This window comes from Bombina bombina, chromosome 8, assembly GCF_027579735.1.
Source record: "Bombina bombina isolate aBomBom1 chromosome 8, aBomBom1.pri, whole genome shotgun sequence".
In the NCBI taxonomy this organism is placed as follows: domain Eukaryota; kingdom Metazoa; phylum Chordata; class Amphibia; order Anura; family Bombinatoridae; genus Bombina; species Bombina bombina.
Window position 1 is genome coordinate 134572167 of NC_069506.1, and position 15443 is coordinate 134587609.

The following is a 15443-nucleotide window of genomic DNA, read 5'->3' on the forward strand; positions in this document are numbered from 1 at the left end:
AGTCCCCTTCCGTGTTGCTTTTATTTTCAAATATATTAGATTCTAGAACAAAAGTTAATATATGGCACTTCTTTTTTTTTTTCTTCCAGAAATGTGAACGCTTGCTCTTGGAATTGCTTTGTCATGAGCCTTGTCGACCTTTCCACAGGCTAACCAGTGGCGGAGTAAGTGCTGTCATACATTTTTAATTTATGGAGGATGCAAAGTTTATGTATGTTTGTGTGTGTGTATATATGTATATGTATGTATGTATATATATATATATGTGTATATATATATATATGTATATATATATATATATATGTGTGTGTATGTATATATATATATGTGTGTATATATATATATATATATGTATATATAGTATGTGTATATCTCAAAATAAGATTGTTGCATTAAACTATTTTTTTTTTTTATTTTTTTTTATTATTGGACATTTATAATTTATAAGCTGACAAGCTTTCAGAATATGTCTTCCTTTTTCAAGTCTACAGCAATACTGACCAATTAGATGGAATTTACAGATTATATCTTAAAACACTCTAAAAAGAGTTACAGCTCTGAATGCAGGGGGAGGAGGGGGTTTCGTAAAAATCATGATGGGGGTTTAGGAGACCGGCAGTGTCTGTAAAAGATAACAGGCAGGGGAAATATATGGTTATACACAAAGCATATACTGACAGTTTATGTATAAATATGAATATATTGAATAAAGATGGGAACTCAATCCAAAACCTCAAAATCAAGATTCTCAGAGGCAACTTCAAAAACACCAAGGAAAGAAAAACCTTTGAAATAATGCACTTCAACTTGCTAAATTCTGGAATAAATGTGGACTCAAAATTTTTTGTAATGCACCTTCATATAGTGTAGTCAATTACATTGTATATTCCACACTCTATGCATAGTACGCAGGTAAGCCTATGTCCACACTTGTCATTATTAATTTCCCCCCCCTTTTTTTTTTTTTCCTTTTTTGACTATCTTATATTACCCTGTATACCTTATTTCTTTGACACGGTGAGTCCACAGATAATCTAATTTCTATTGGGAATATCACACCTACCTAGCAGCAGGCAGCAAAGAGCACCACAGCAAAGCTGTTAAATATCACCTCCCTTCCCTCTAACCCCAGTCATTCTTTTTGCCTATGTTAAGAGCAAGGAGGTCGTAAAGTTTAGGTGTTTGGAAGAAGATACAAGCAAGATTTTATTTGTTCAGCTGTACAAGTTTGTTCTGCTTTTGTCCTGGGATGTAGCTGTAGCCCATGTCAGTCTCTTCAGTAGAGCAGTGGTGGCTTTTAAGCGATTGGATCTTGTGTGGTACAATCCTCACTGAACCTCCCATGTATTTAATGCTGCCCTAATATTAAAAGCCTGAGTAAGATTACTCAGTCTGTTTTTCTTCCACAGGTCCAAGTGAGGGAGCATGACTCTCAAAACTAGTGAGCTGCTTTGCTGCCTGGCAGATTTCTGAGGTAAGTGCTTACTTTATTTTTCTGGGAATATATGCAGGAAAAATATGGCACATTAATCAGTTGATGGGACAAGAGACATTCTCCCTTTGCTTAGGGGATCATGTTAATATTGGCAGTAATTGCAAGCACTGGGGACGAGGAGACTTGGACTCAATATGTGGTGGTGTTTTTTTTTATCTTCTCCCGGCAGCTTTACTTTAGATTACTTTTAGCCGACCGGGAGGTTAATTTAATTTGGTTACTCCCACGATGGGCAGAGTTAGCTTAGGCGGCATGTTTCTGTTGCGCGCCTTTTCCTCCACTTCCTGTGTTCCAGAGGGGAGATGGCATTGTTGCAGTTTGTTAGCAGTGTTACGGTTACCGGACTGTATTTTACAGCATATAGAAGTTGATTCTCAATTATCTAGCAGAATATTCACTCTGTCAGGCAGGTAAGCACTCTGAGGTGTAGAGGTTGTCCGGAGTGTTTTTGGTGACAGTTTATCGATTTTTCTTGAAGAAAAATAAAGTAGTTTCATTTTAAAGAGACAGTAACTGTTTTTGTGTGGTAATTTCCAATTAAAATATAAGTTTATTTAATTCTAATCTGTTTGGGAAAAAAGATGGACCAAGAAGCCCTGAAAAATGTTACATGTTACATGGTTTTTTGTTTTGATGCTAACGTGGAACCACCAATCCCTTTATGTTCCTCATGTATTGAGAGAACTTTAAATTACAGGGATAGACTTTTTTTTCTGAGCCAACATTGTCTAAGGCGGATGCTGTTCAGGAGTCTTCTGACAATGTTCAATATATGCTGCAGCTTTCTCAAGTGTCCCAAATTTTATCGTCCACACATGCAGTGCCCTGCTCTTCCCTCATACTCCGCCTGGAGTTAAGTTGCAAGACATCGCTTCCCTCATGTCCTCTGCGGTATCTGATGCGTGGTCTGCTTTTCCATGCTGCAGGGAAAGCGCAAGAGGAAATGTAAAGAATCGGTAAATAAGGTTTCTGACAGTCGTGGCTATCTCGAATGTTCCCTCCCAGAAATCTGAGGAAGATACTTCGGTAGCATCTGAGGTTGAAATCTCACTCAGACAGTTCAATTCCTTCTGATACTGAAGTTGTATCTTTAAGGTTTAAGCTGGAACACCTCAGTTTGTTAAGGTTTTGGCTACCTTGGACAACTCTGATACTGTCGTAGTCCATTCTAGAAGTCTAAACTTAACAAATATTTTGATGTACCTTCCATGGTGAAGGTTTTTCCTCTACCAGATCGGGCTACAGAGATTATTGCTTGGGAATGGGAGAGACCGGGTATCCCTTTTTCTCCATCCCCTATTTTTAAGTTGTTTCCTATTGCTGACTCTATCAGGGAGTCTTGGCAGACAGCCCCCAAAATAGAAGGGGCAGTTTCCACTTTAGCTAAGAGAACCACTATTCCCATAAAGGATAGTTTGACTTCCTATCCATAGGATCTTTAAAGGAACAGAGGGGTTGCTCAAAAATATGTATCTACACCAGGCTTTTCAGTGGCAACATATGGTGTTTGTATTGCTACCGTCACTAGTGCAGCGGCATGCTAGCTTGATGTGTTGTCTGATTCTATGAAGAGACACTCCCCTTGAATAGATCCAGGGTAGGATCTTAGGCCAATTGCTTTATTACAGATGCTTCCCTACAGGTTATCAAGCTGGGAACAAAAATTTCTGGGTTTGCCGTGCTGGCCCACATAGCCTTATGGTTAAAATCCTGGTCTGCGGATGTGTCTAAGCTTTTTGGCAATTCCTTACTAGGGTAAGACCTTGTTTGGGCCGGGATTTCCGACATTACGGGAAGAAAGTGTAATTTCCTCCCTCAAAATAAGAGTTGTAAGCAGAAGGGACGTCAGAGTAATTTTCTTTCCTTTCGAAACTTCAAGGGTAAGCCTTCCTCTACCAAGCAGGAACAGTCCAAGCCTTCCCGGAGGGCCAAACAGTCTTGGAACAAGGGAAAGCAATCTAAGAAGCCCACTACTGACTCAGTCAGCATGAAGGGTCTGCCCCCGATCCAGGACCGGATCTTGTGGGGGGCAGACTTTCTTCACTCAGGCTTGGGTTTGGAATATTCAGGATCCCTGGGCAGTGGACATAGTTTCCCAGGGATACAAACTGGAGTTCAAGACCTTTCCTCCCAGAGGCAGATTTCTGCTCTCAATATTTTCTGTAGACCAGATAGAGGCGTTCTTACACTGTGTTCGGGTACTTTCCGACCTGGGAGTGAACGTTCCTGTTCCAATGCAGGAACAGGGTCTGGGCTTTTACTCCAATCTGTTCATGGTTCCCAAAAAAGAGGGAACTTTCAGACCAATTTTAGATCTAAAAAGTCTAAAATTCCTCAGCGTACCGTTCTTCAAGATGGAAACTTATTCCATTCTTCCCTTGGTTCAAGAGGTTCAATTTATGACAACAGATTTAAAGGACGCATACCTGCATGTTCCCATCCACCAAAATCATCAAGTTTCTGAGGTTCATATTTCTAGACAAACACTTTCAGGTTTTGGCTCTTCCATTTGGCCTTGCCACAGATCCCAGGATTTTTTCTAAGGTCCTGGGATCCCTGTTGGTGGTTCTCAGGTTGTGGGGTGTTGCAGTGGCGCCTTATCTGGACGACATTCTGGTTCAAGCGCCATCCTTTCAACAAGTGAACTCCCACAAAGATGTTATCCTTCCTGTGCTTTCACGGATGGAAGGTGAATTTGGGAAAGAGTTCCTTAATTCCAGCTACAAGGGTAGTGTTCTTGGGAACCATAATATATTCCCTATCGATGAAAATATTTCTGACAGAGGTCAGAAAATCAAAGATTTTCAACTCTTGTCTGACGCTTCAGTCCAGTCCTCTCCTCGGCTGTCAGTGGCTCAATGTATGGAGGTGATCTGTCAGATGGTAGCTGCCATGGACATCATTCCATTTGCACATTTCCACCTCAGACCTCTGCAGTTATGCATGCTTCGGCAGTGGAACGGGGATTATGCATATTTGTTTCCACGATTACAGCTGGATCAGGTGACGAGATTCTCTTTGGTGGTTGTCTTAGGATTATCTCTCCCAGGGAACCTGCTTCCGCAGACCCACCTGGGTAATTGTGACAATGGATGCCAGCCTGCTGAGATGGGGAGCAGTCTGGGGCTCAATAAAGGCTCAGGAGACATGGACTCGGGAGGAGTCTGTTCAACCCATAAATCTTCTGGAGCTGAGAGCAATCTTCAAAGCTTGTCTGGCCTCAGTTAGCTTCGGCCCAGTTTATCAGGTTCCAATCGGACAACATAACTTCTGTGGCCTACATCAACCATCAGGTAGGAACTTGGCGCTCCTTGGCCATGACAGAGGTAGCTAAGGATTATTTAGTGGGCAGAGACCCACATTCCAGGAGTGGACAATTGGCAAGCGACTTTTCTGAGCAGACAGACCTTTCACCCGGGGGAGTGGGAACTCCATCCGTAAGTGTTTTCTAGCTTGATTCATAAATGGGGACAGCCGGAAGTTGATCTCATGGCATCTCGTCAGAATGCCAAGCTCCTGAGGTATGGGTCGAGATCAAGGGAGCCCCAGGCTGTACTTATAGATGCTTTGGCGGTCCCTTGAAATTTCCACTTCCCTCATCCCCCAGTCATTATTTGCCTTTCGTCGCAGGAGGATGGCAGGAGTGCCAAGAGTTGTCTTTTATGGAGGGTAGTACTCTTCGCAGTGTGACTGGAGTTTTAAGTAGTCCTATCTGCCTGTCATTGAGAGCCTGGGCGAAAGTTAATGTCCGGAGATGCAGGGGGAGTCTTTCTGCGAAACCATCCCGACTCTTAACAGCTCCACAAGCAATCAGCGTTAACAAGTTTCGCTGCTTGCTTTCTTCATGCAAGTCCATGTCTGGAGCGAGGCTACTAACCTGTCACACTTGAAAGGCTGTGTTCCTGTTCCACGGCGTAGAAGACAGGGTCAATGAGGCGCCGCCTTTATCTTTACAGAATCAAGGGTTAATATTCCTGGAAGGGGGATTATTGAACACAAGGGGTTTATACATGATATTTGTGTCTTTGCTGCGTTATGTGCGAGATGAGGCTCTGGCAATGTGTGGAACTTTTAGGTTACTTGCAGAAGCTTTGCACAGCTATTTTTTGGCGTGTTTTTCCCTAGTGCAGGGGCGGTCCTGCCAGGCATTTCATGTGACTGGGTGTGGCTGTCTATCCTTCCTGTTGATCTGTGGTGCAGAAGACGTAGCGGTTTCTGTAGTCCATGTCCTAGGAGGTGGTGAGTGCCCCAGCCATTGGTAATATAAATGTGCCTTATTTAATAGTCTAACCAGACGTGCAATCGATGGTAGACTCCGACGCGTAAGACTCTCCTTCCTTTAAAGTCTCATTCCTGTGTTTATTCTGTGGAGGTTCTTGTAGATCAGCTTGCTCAACTATGTTCCACATACCTTGATAAAGTTACAACATCTAAAAATAAACGGATATCTAGTACTACTGAACCGTCCACCTGAGGGTTCTTAGTCCAGGGATGGGCGTTATCTACATTCATCTCAGATTGCACATGCAGTGCCCCAAGGTCCAACGGTTACTTCGGGAGAGATACGTTGGCCGTCGGACTTTGCGGACCAACTGGAATCGGCGGTTTCGAAAGTTATCCATGCCTTACCACGTTCTGCTAAGCGCAATCGTATGGTTTATCATAGTGGCCCGGCCCAGGGTTTGTCCTCGCCAATGGAAGATCCAGAGGCTCTATACGATGACTAGGCCCACTCCAACTCTTTGGAGGAGGCCCCTTCTGGTTTGGAGTCAGTGTCATCTAAACCTGCGGCGGAGGAGCCTGGTTGTAGGTTTAGGATGAAGAATTTGAGCTTTCTACTACAGCAGGTGCTTGCTACTCTGGAGGTTCCAGAACCTAAGATACCGGAACCAAAGATACCGGAACCAGCTGCGATTCCTAAGCTTGACAAGGTATACGAGGACAGGGTAGTACCTCATTCTTTCCCAGTTCCCGTTAAGATGGCTAATAAGAACCAATGGGAACGGTTGGGTTCTTTTCCCCTTTCCTTTAAAAAAACTGTTCCCTGTTCCGGAGTCTCAGCTTGAGCTGTTAAGGGCCATCCCTAAGGTGGATGGGGCTATCGCTACGCTTGCGAAGCGGACGACCATTCCCCTTGAGGACAGTTTGTCGTTTAAAGATCCCATGGATAAAAAGCTGGAAAACATGTTTAAAACATGAAAGATGTTTCAGCACACAGGGTTTGTTTTTCAGCCAGTTGTGGCGGTCGCTGGAGCTGCGACATATTGGTGTGAAATGGTCGGAGACATCCATCGACTAAATACAGGAGAAGATTAAGGCGCTAAAGATCGCCAGTTTCATCTATGATGCCAATATGCAAATTATTCGTCTGAATGCTAAGGTGTCTTTCTGTTTTAGCGTGCAGGGCTCTGTGGCTACCTCTAAGGCAAGGTTGTTGTCCCTGCCTTTTCAAGGAAGGATCCCGTTTGGTCCAGGATTGGATTCGATTATAATCCATGGTTACGGGAGGCAAGGGAGCTTACCTACCGCAGGATAAGGCTAAGCCTAAAGGATTTACTTTTCGCCCCTTTCGTGCGGACAAGGCCCAGCGCCAGCAACTCACAACGAAAGCGGACCAGTCCATGGGATCTTGGAAGCCGGCTCAAGCTTGGAACAAGTCTAAGCAGAGGAAGGAGCCCTCCGAGACAAAATTGGCATGTAGATGCGGCCCCCGACCAGTCTCTGGATCACGTAGGGGACAGATTATCTCTATTCTCAGACGCATGGTTGCAGGACGTTCAATACCCTTGGGTTCTAGAAGTGGTCTCCCAGGGTTACAGGATAGGGTTCAGATCTCAAGACCAGAGAAGAGGCCTTTCTAGAGTGTGAGATCTCTCCTCTTTTGGGGTTATCGTACCAGTACCCCTAGCAGAAAGGGGTCTATGGTACTACTCCAACCTTTTTGTGGTTCCAAAGGAGCGCACGTTCCGCCCGATTCTGGACCTATAGTGTTTAAACAAGTTTGAGTGTTCCATCATTCAAAATGGAAACTATCAGATCTTTTCTGCCCCTAGTTCAAGAGGGGACAGTTCATTAGGACTATAGACTTGAAGGACGCCGCCTACCTTAATGTGCCAATCTACAGGGACCACTACAGGTTCCTAAGATTTGCATTTCTGGACCAACACTTCCAGTTTGTGGCCCTTTTGGTCTGTCAACGGCACTGAGAGTCTTAATGAAGGTTCTGGGGGCGCTGCTTGCAGTGGCCAGATCCAAGGGTATTGCAGTGGCAGCTTACCTGCACGACATACTAGTTCAGGCGCCGTCCGGCCTCGCAGAGGATAATTCGAGGGCTCTTCTGCTCCAATCTCACGGTTGGAAGATCAACTAAGGAAAGTTCCCTGGTTCCCAGCAACCGGGTGGAGTTCCTGGGCATGATAATAGACTCTGTCCATTAAGATATTTCTCACAGATCAGCGGCACAGGAAGCTTGCGTCCACCTGTTCTTGCCCTTCGGTCCTCTACAATCCCCGTTGGTGGCTCAGTGTATGGAGATGATAGGTCTCATGGTGTCAAGCATATCCCATTTGCCAGGTTCCATCTTGGACCTCTTCAATTGTGTATGTTGAGGCAGTGGAACGGCGACCATTCAGGTCTATCACAGCTCATATCCATGGATGCTCAGAACTCCCTCTCTTGGTGGATTCGTCCGGAGCAACTGTCCATGGGGACTATCCTTGTGACCGTCCTGGGATATTGTGACCACAAGCGCCAGTCTGACAGGATGGAGAGCTGTTTGGGGAGCCAAGATGGTACCAGGGAGGAGTTTCTCCTGATCAACATCCTGGAACTTCGAGCGATTTTTACAATGCTCCTGAAGGCATGGCTTTCTCTAGTCGGTCAGTTGCATCAGATTCCAGACCGACATTACCTTGGTGGCTTACATCAACCATCAAGGGGGTATGAGGTGCTTCCTCACAATGAGGAAGGTGTCTCAAATTCTGGAGTGGGCAGAGTCCCACGACCGCTCGCTCTGATTCACATTCCAGGTGTAGACAACTGGGAAGCCGAATTTCTCAGCAGACAATCCTTCCATCTGGGGGAATGGTCTCTTCACCCAGAGGGGTTTTCGGAGATTTGTCATAGATGGGGAGCCTCTGAGATCTCATGGCGTCCAGATTCAATTGAGAGCTACCTCCTATACGGGTAGAGGTCCAGGGATCCCCAGGCAGAGCTGATAGATGCCTTAGTGGTTCCTTGGCGATTCAGCGTAGCTTACATTTTTCCACCGTTAACACTTCTACCTCACGTAGTGGCATGCATCAAACAGGAGCAGGCCCCGGCCATTCTGATTGCTCCTTTGTGGCCGCAGAGGACGTGGTTTGCGGATCTGGTGGGGAGGTTACCCTGTCCCAGGGATCTGCTGTCACAGGGCCCCTTACAACATCAAAATCTAGATTCTGAGGCTGACTGTGTGGAGAAAGCCAAGAAAGGCTTTTCAGAAGGTGTGATTGATACTCTAATTCAGGCAAGGAAGCCAGTCACTCGTTGCATCTATTAGGTGTGAAGGATTTGTCCTAGTGAGAAGCATGGATATCCTTGGCATAAGGTGAAGGTATCAAGGATTCTGTCCTTTCTCCAAAAGGGTTTGGAGAAGTTCTTGCCGCTAGTTCCTTAAAGGGACATATTTCGGAATTATCGGTTTTGTTGCATGGGAGACTTGCTGAGCTCCCTGACATTCAATCTTTTGTTCAGGCTCTATCTAGGATCAGGCCTGTCTTTAGACAGGCGGCTCCACCTTGGAGCTTAAACATAGTCCTTAAGGTTTTGCAGAGGGTTCCGTTTGAACCTATGCATTCCGTAGAAATTAAGATGGTCTTGAGTTTCTCTTCCTGTTGGCTATTGCATCGGCACGCAGAGTATCTGAACTAGCTGCCTTGCAATGTGATCCTTTTCTGGTGTTTCATGCGGATAAGGCTGTACTTCGCACTGGGTTGGGGTTTCTCCCTAGGGTGATGTCTAATTGTAACATCAATCAGGAAATAGTAGTTCCTCCTTTGTTTCCTATCCCTTCTTCTAAGGAGAAGTTACTTCATATCCTGGATGTGGTTCGAGCCTTGAAGTTCTATCTTCAGGCTACAAAGGATTTCAGACGGTCTACATCTTTGTGTATTCTGGGAAGCGCAAAGGGCCTCTGCTACTTTGTCTTTTTGGTTGAGGAGCTTGATTCGCTTCTCTTATTAGATAGGACATAAGCCTCCTCAGTGGATCACGGCTCATTCAACTAGAGCTGTGGCTTCGTCTTGGGCCTTCAAGAATGAAGCCTCTGGAGTAAATTTGTAAGGTGGCTATCTGGTCTTTAAACACTTTTACAAAATTTTCCAAATTTGATGTTTTTGCTTCTGTGGAAGCTGTTTTTGGGAGAGGTTTTGCAGGCTGTGGTGCCCTCCGATTAGTCTGCCTTTTGCCCTCCCGGTTTCATTCAGTGTCCTCTAGAGTTTGGGTATATGTTCCCAATAGTAATGAATGAAGCCGTGGACTCTCCTCCCCTTTAGATGGAAAACATAAATTAAATTCCCTATAGCAGTGATTTGCAACTTTTTTTTTTTTCTCCAATCCAAGAGGGATTGGAGAAAGGATTATCAGCTAGTTCCCTAAAGGGACAGATATCTGCTCTGTCTATTTTGTTGCACAAGCGTCTGGCAGATGTTCCATACGTTCAGGCTTTTTGTCAGGCTTTAGTTAGAATTAAGCCTGTGTTTAAACCTATTGCTCTGCCATGGAGTCTAAATTTAGCTCTTAGAGTTCTTCAGGGGGTTCCGTTTGAATCCATGCATTCCATAGATATTAAGCTTTTATCTTGGAAAGTTTTGTTCCTAGTTGCCATCTCTTCAGCTCGAAGAGTTTCTGAACTATCTGCATTACAATGTGACTCTCCTTATCTTGTGTTCCATGCTGATAAAGTGGTTTTGCGTACAAAGCCTGGGTTCCTACCTAAGGTTGTTACTAACAGGAATATCAATCAAGAAATTGTTGTTCCTTCTGTGTCCTAATCCTTTTTGTAAGAAGGAATGTCTGTTGCACAACTTGGACGTGGTTCGTGCTTTGAAATTTTATTTGCAGGCAACCAAAGATTTTCGTCAAACATCTTTGTTTGTTTATTCTGGAAAGCGTAGGGGTCGAAAGGCTACGGCGACTTCTTTCCTTTTGGCTGAAAAGCATTATCCGTTTGGCTTATGAGACTGCTGGACAGCAGCCTCCTGAAAGGATTACAGCTCATTCTACTAGAGCGGTAGCTTCCACATGGGCTTTTAAAAATTATGCTTCTGTTGAACAGATTTGTAAGGCTGCGACTTGGTCGTCGCTTCATACCTCTTCAAAATTTTATAAATTTGATACTTTTGCTTCTTCGGAGGCTATTTTTTGGGAGAGAGGTTTTGCAAGCAGTGGTGCCTTCCGTTTAGGTTCCTGTCTTGTCCCTCCCTTCATCCGTGTCCTAAAGCTTTGGTATTGGTATCCCACAAGTTAGGATGAATCCGTGGACTTGGTACATCATGCAAAAGAAAACAAAATTCATGCTTACCTGATAAATTTCATTCTTTTGCGATGTACCGAGTCCACGGCCCGCCCTGTCTATTCAAGACAGATGGTATTTTTTATTAAAAACTTCAGTCACCTCTGCACCTTATAGTTTCTCCTTTTCTTCCTTGGCCTTCGGTCGAATGACTGGAGGGTGGCGTTAAGGGGGGAGCTATATAGACAGCTCTGCTGTGGTGCTCTTTGCTACTTCCTGTCAGGAAGGACAATATCCCACAAGTTAGGATGAATCCGTGGACTCGGTACATCGCAAAAGAGAAATTTATCAGGTAAGCATAAATTGTTTTTTACTTGTAACATTGCCTTGTACACAAAGGAAAACTGCATAATGCAATCCATTTCTCTGGGCTCCCTGACACAGGGTTATTATATATATTTTTTTTTTTTTATTGCAGTGCTGATTTAATGTGTATTGCAATGCCTTTGTACTCTGTTTTAAAACACAAATGACCCATATACTTAACACTGTTACGATTTGTTTACTTTCTCCCCTTGCCAATTCATAGGCAGATGATCCATTAATTGACCTAACTCTTATTCGGGCCAAGCTTCAGCACAAGCTATCACCTGCATATTGCAGTCCTGATGATTTTGTTCGAGATGTATGGATGATGTTCAGAAACTTTAGTAAACTTGCAGAGGTTTGAAAAACTTATTACTTTTTGTATTAAAAGAAATTATTTTATTTTTTTCTGAATATGCAGATTAATGTATAGTAAGATTCAATACAGAGTAATCAAATCTTCTAGAGATGTTTCTGCTTTACAACAAATGGAGATCAATAACTGCAGCTCTTGCTAAGTGTGTGCCCCAAATGGGTTTCATATGTTATGTTAAACAATTTGTAAAATAGCTAGAATTTTATGGAAGAATATATAACCTGTTAACATTTTGATACTGCTTGAGCCTAGTTGCAACATCTGTATATAGATCATGCTTTGAAAGTAGGTATTAAAGGGACAGTCAAGTCCAAAAAAGCCTTTCATGATTTAAATAGGGCATGCAATTTTAAACAACTTCCCAATTTACTTTTATCACCAATTTTGCTTTGTTCTCTTGGTATTCTTAGTTGAAAGCTAAAACTAGGAGGTTCATATGCTAATTTCTTAGACCTTGAAGACTGCCTCTAATCTGAATACATTTTGACCACTAGAGGGCATTAGTTCACATGTTTCATATAGATAACATTGAGCTCATGCACGTAAAGGGACCTAGTACTGAGCACTGATTGGCTAAACTGAATGTCTGTCAAAAGAACTGAAATAAGGGGCAGTCAGCAGAAGCTTAGATACAAGATAATTAGAGGTAAAAAGTATATTAATATAACTGTTGGTTGTGCAAAACTGGGGAATGGGTAATAAAGGTATTATCTTTCTTTTTAAACAAAAATTCTGGTGTTGACTGTCCCTTTAAACTTTTATATATTTTTTTTTTGTCTCCCCACCTTTCCTTCATTTTTTTTGGTATTAGGACAAAGCTGTTGTACAGTCAATCATTGAGCTTCAGTCTTTCTTCGAAACAAGGCTTAATCTTCTCTTTGGTGATCGTAAGTTTTCATGTCTTCTTGGGGAGGCAACATGTGAGGAGGAACAACACAGTGAAAGTCTTACTCAGAGGAGTTCACCAGTGAGCACAACTAGTGAGAGTGTATCGTCTGCGAAGCTCAGCACTGAACAAGATTAAGCTTGTATGGATGTGTCCATGAAGATGTGCATGTCTTTCATAGCTTCATGTATGCACACTTCACTGGATAATAACTTTATGGCCCCTCCATTTATCTAGATGAGCAAAGGGTTGCTATTGAAAATGAATTGTCTGCACAATGAAGACCTTTTTTGAGAGAAGCAAATTTATGCAGCAACTAACCTAGAACTGCAGATCCTACAGATAGTTAGAGAAGTATTTGGAAGCCTTCCTTCCTGGTTATTTATCCTATATTCAGCTGTGTGTTCTGCCTTCTGGCTCACATTACATTGTTTCATTTTTTATTTCCCCCCCTGGTGATTTAATCAGCTGCAGTTTTTCATTGCTATACAAAATTGATGTTGCAGTTAGTAGGTTTCATGGTCTCCAGTAGTAACAAATACACATAGTATCTTAGACATGAGCCTCTATTCTGCAAGGGTTTCCTACAAACTTAACCCTTTTCTTCTGTTATGTGTGATCAGTCCACGGGTCATCATTACTTCTGGGATATAACTCCTCCCCAACAGGAAATGCAAGAGGATTCACCCAGCAGAGCTGCATATAGCTCCTCCCCTCTACGTCAGTCCCAGTCATTCTCTTGCACCCAACGACTAGATAGGATGTGTGAGAGGACTATGGTGATTATACTTAGTTTTTATGACTTCAATCAAAAGTTTGTTATTTTACAATAGCACCGGAGCGTGTTATTACTTCTCTGGCAGAGTTTGAGGAAGAATCTGCCAGAGTTTTTTACTATGATTTTAACCGGAGTTGTTAAGATCATATTGCTGTTCTCGGCCATCTGAGGGAGGTAAAGGCTTCAGATCAGGGGACAGCGGGCAGATGAATCTGCATTGAGGTATGTAGCAGTTTTTATTTCTGAATGGAATTGATGAGAAAATCCTGCCATACCGTTAAAATGACATGTATGTATACACTTTAGTATTCTGGGAATGGTATTTCACCGGAACTACTCTGTTAAAGGTCACTAATCCTTTTATTAACTATTTATCATGTTAAACGTTTTTGCTGGAATGTAGAATCGTTTACATTGCTGAGGTACTGTGTGAATAAATATTTGGGCATTATTTTCCACTTGGCAGCATTTTTTGCTTTTATTTATGACAGTTTCGTTTCTCTTCACTGCTGTGTGGGAGAGGGAGGGGCCGTTTTTGGCGCTCTTTGCTACGCATCAAAAAATTCCAGTCAGTTACTTTTATATTTCCTGCATGATCCGGTTCATCTCTGACAGATCTCAGGGGTCTTCAAACTTCTTTGAAGGGAGGTAAATTCTCTCAGCAGAGCTGTGAGAATTCTTAGAGTGACTGTGAATAAAAACGTTGCTTTGTATTTTTTATGTCAAATTTAATTATTGTTATTTTACTAATGGGAACAAACCTTTGCTAAAAGTTGTGTTGTTTTAAAGTTGATGCTATAACTGTTTTTCAGTTCATTATTTCAACTGTCATTTAATCGTTTAGTACCTCTTTGAGGCACAGTACGTTTTTGCTAAAAAAGATTATAACCAAGTTGTAAGTTTTTTGCTAGTGTGTTAAACATGTCTGACTCAGAGGAAGATGTCTGTGTCATTTGTTCCAATGCCAAGGTGGAGCCCAATAGAAATTTATGTACTAACTGTATTGATGCTACTTTAAATAAAAGTCAATCTGTACAATGTGAACAAATTTCACCAAACAGCGAGGGGAGAGTTATGCCGACTAACTCGCCTCACGCGGCAGTACCTGCATCTCCCGCCCGGGAGGTGCGTGATATTATGGCGCCTAGTACATCTGGGCGGCCATTACAGATAACATTACAAGATATGGCTACTGTTATGACTGAAGTTTTGTCTAAATTACCAGAACTAAGAGGCAAGCGTGATCACTCTGGGGTGAGAACAGAGTGCGCTGACAATGCTAGGGCCATGTCTGATACTGCGTCACAGCTCGCAGAGCATGAAGACGGAGAGCTTCATTCTGTGGGTGACGGTTCTGATCCAAACAGATTGGACTCAGATATTTCAAATTTTAAATTTAAATTGGAGAACCTCCGTGTATTACTAGGGGAGGTCTTAGCAGCTCTCAACGATTGTAACACCGTTGCAATACCAGAGAAACTGTGCAGGTTGGATAAATATTTTGCGGTACCGGCGAGTACTGAAGTTTTTCCTATACCTAAGAGACTAACTGAAATTGTTACTAAGGAGTGGGATAGACCCGGTGTGCCGTTCTCACCCCCTCCAATATTTAGAAAGATGTTTCCAATAGACGCCACCACTCGGGACTTATGGCAAACGGTCCCCAAGGTGGAGGGAGCAGTTTCTACTTTAGCTAAGCGTACCACTATCCCGGTGGAGGATAGCTGTGCTTTCTCAGATCCAATGGATAAAAAATTAGAGGGTTACCTTAAGAAAATGTTTGTTCAACAAGGTTTTATATTGCAACCCCTTGCATGTATCGCGCCGATTACGGCTGCGGCAGCATTTTGGATTGAGTCGCTGGAAGAGAACCTTAGTTCATCTACGCTAGACGACATTACGGACAGGCTTAGAGTCCTTAAACTAGCTAATTCTTTCATTTCGGAGGCCGTAGTACATTTAACCAAACTTACGGCTAAGAACTCAGGATTCGCCATACAGGCACGTAGGGCGCTGTGGCTAAAATCCTGGTCAGCAGATGTTACTTCT

The 15443-nt window shown here is 43.1% G+C and overlaps 1 protein-coding gene across 1 annotated transcript in view; it reads left to right on the forward strand.

Annotated features, from left to right (window-relative positions):
• Positions 1 to 14973, forward strand: part of TRIM28 (tripartite motif containing 28) — a 253485-nt gene extending 238512 nt beyond the window's left edge. Inside the window, exons 16-18 of the mRNA XM_053691009.1 lie at positions 90 to 164; positions 11578 to 11712; positions 12542 to 14973. Coding sequence (XP_053546984.1) covers positions 90 to 164; positions 11578 to 11712; positions 12542 to 12754 — 423 coding nt within the window. The 3' untranslated portion in view covers positions 12755 to 14973. The remainder of the gene's footprint in view (positions 1 to 89; positions 165 to 11577; positions 11713 to 12541) is intronic.
• Positions 14974 to 15443: the final 470 nt, after the last annotated feature.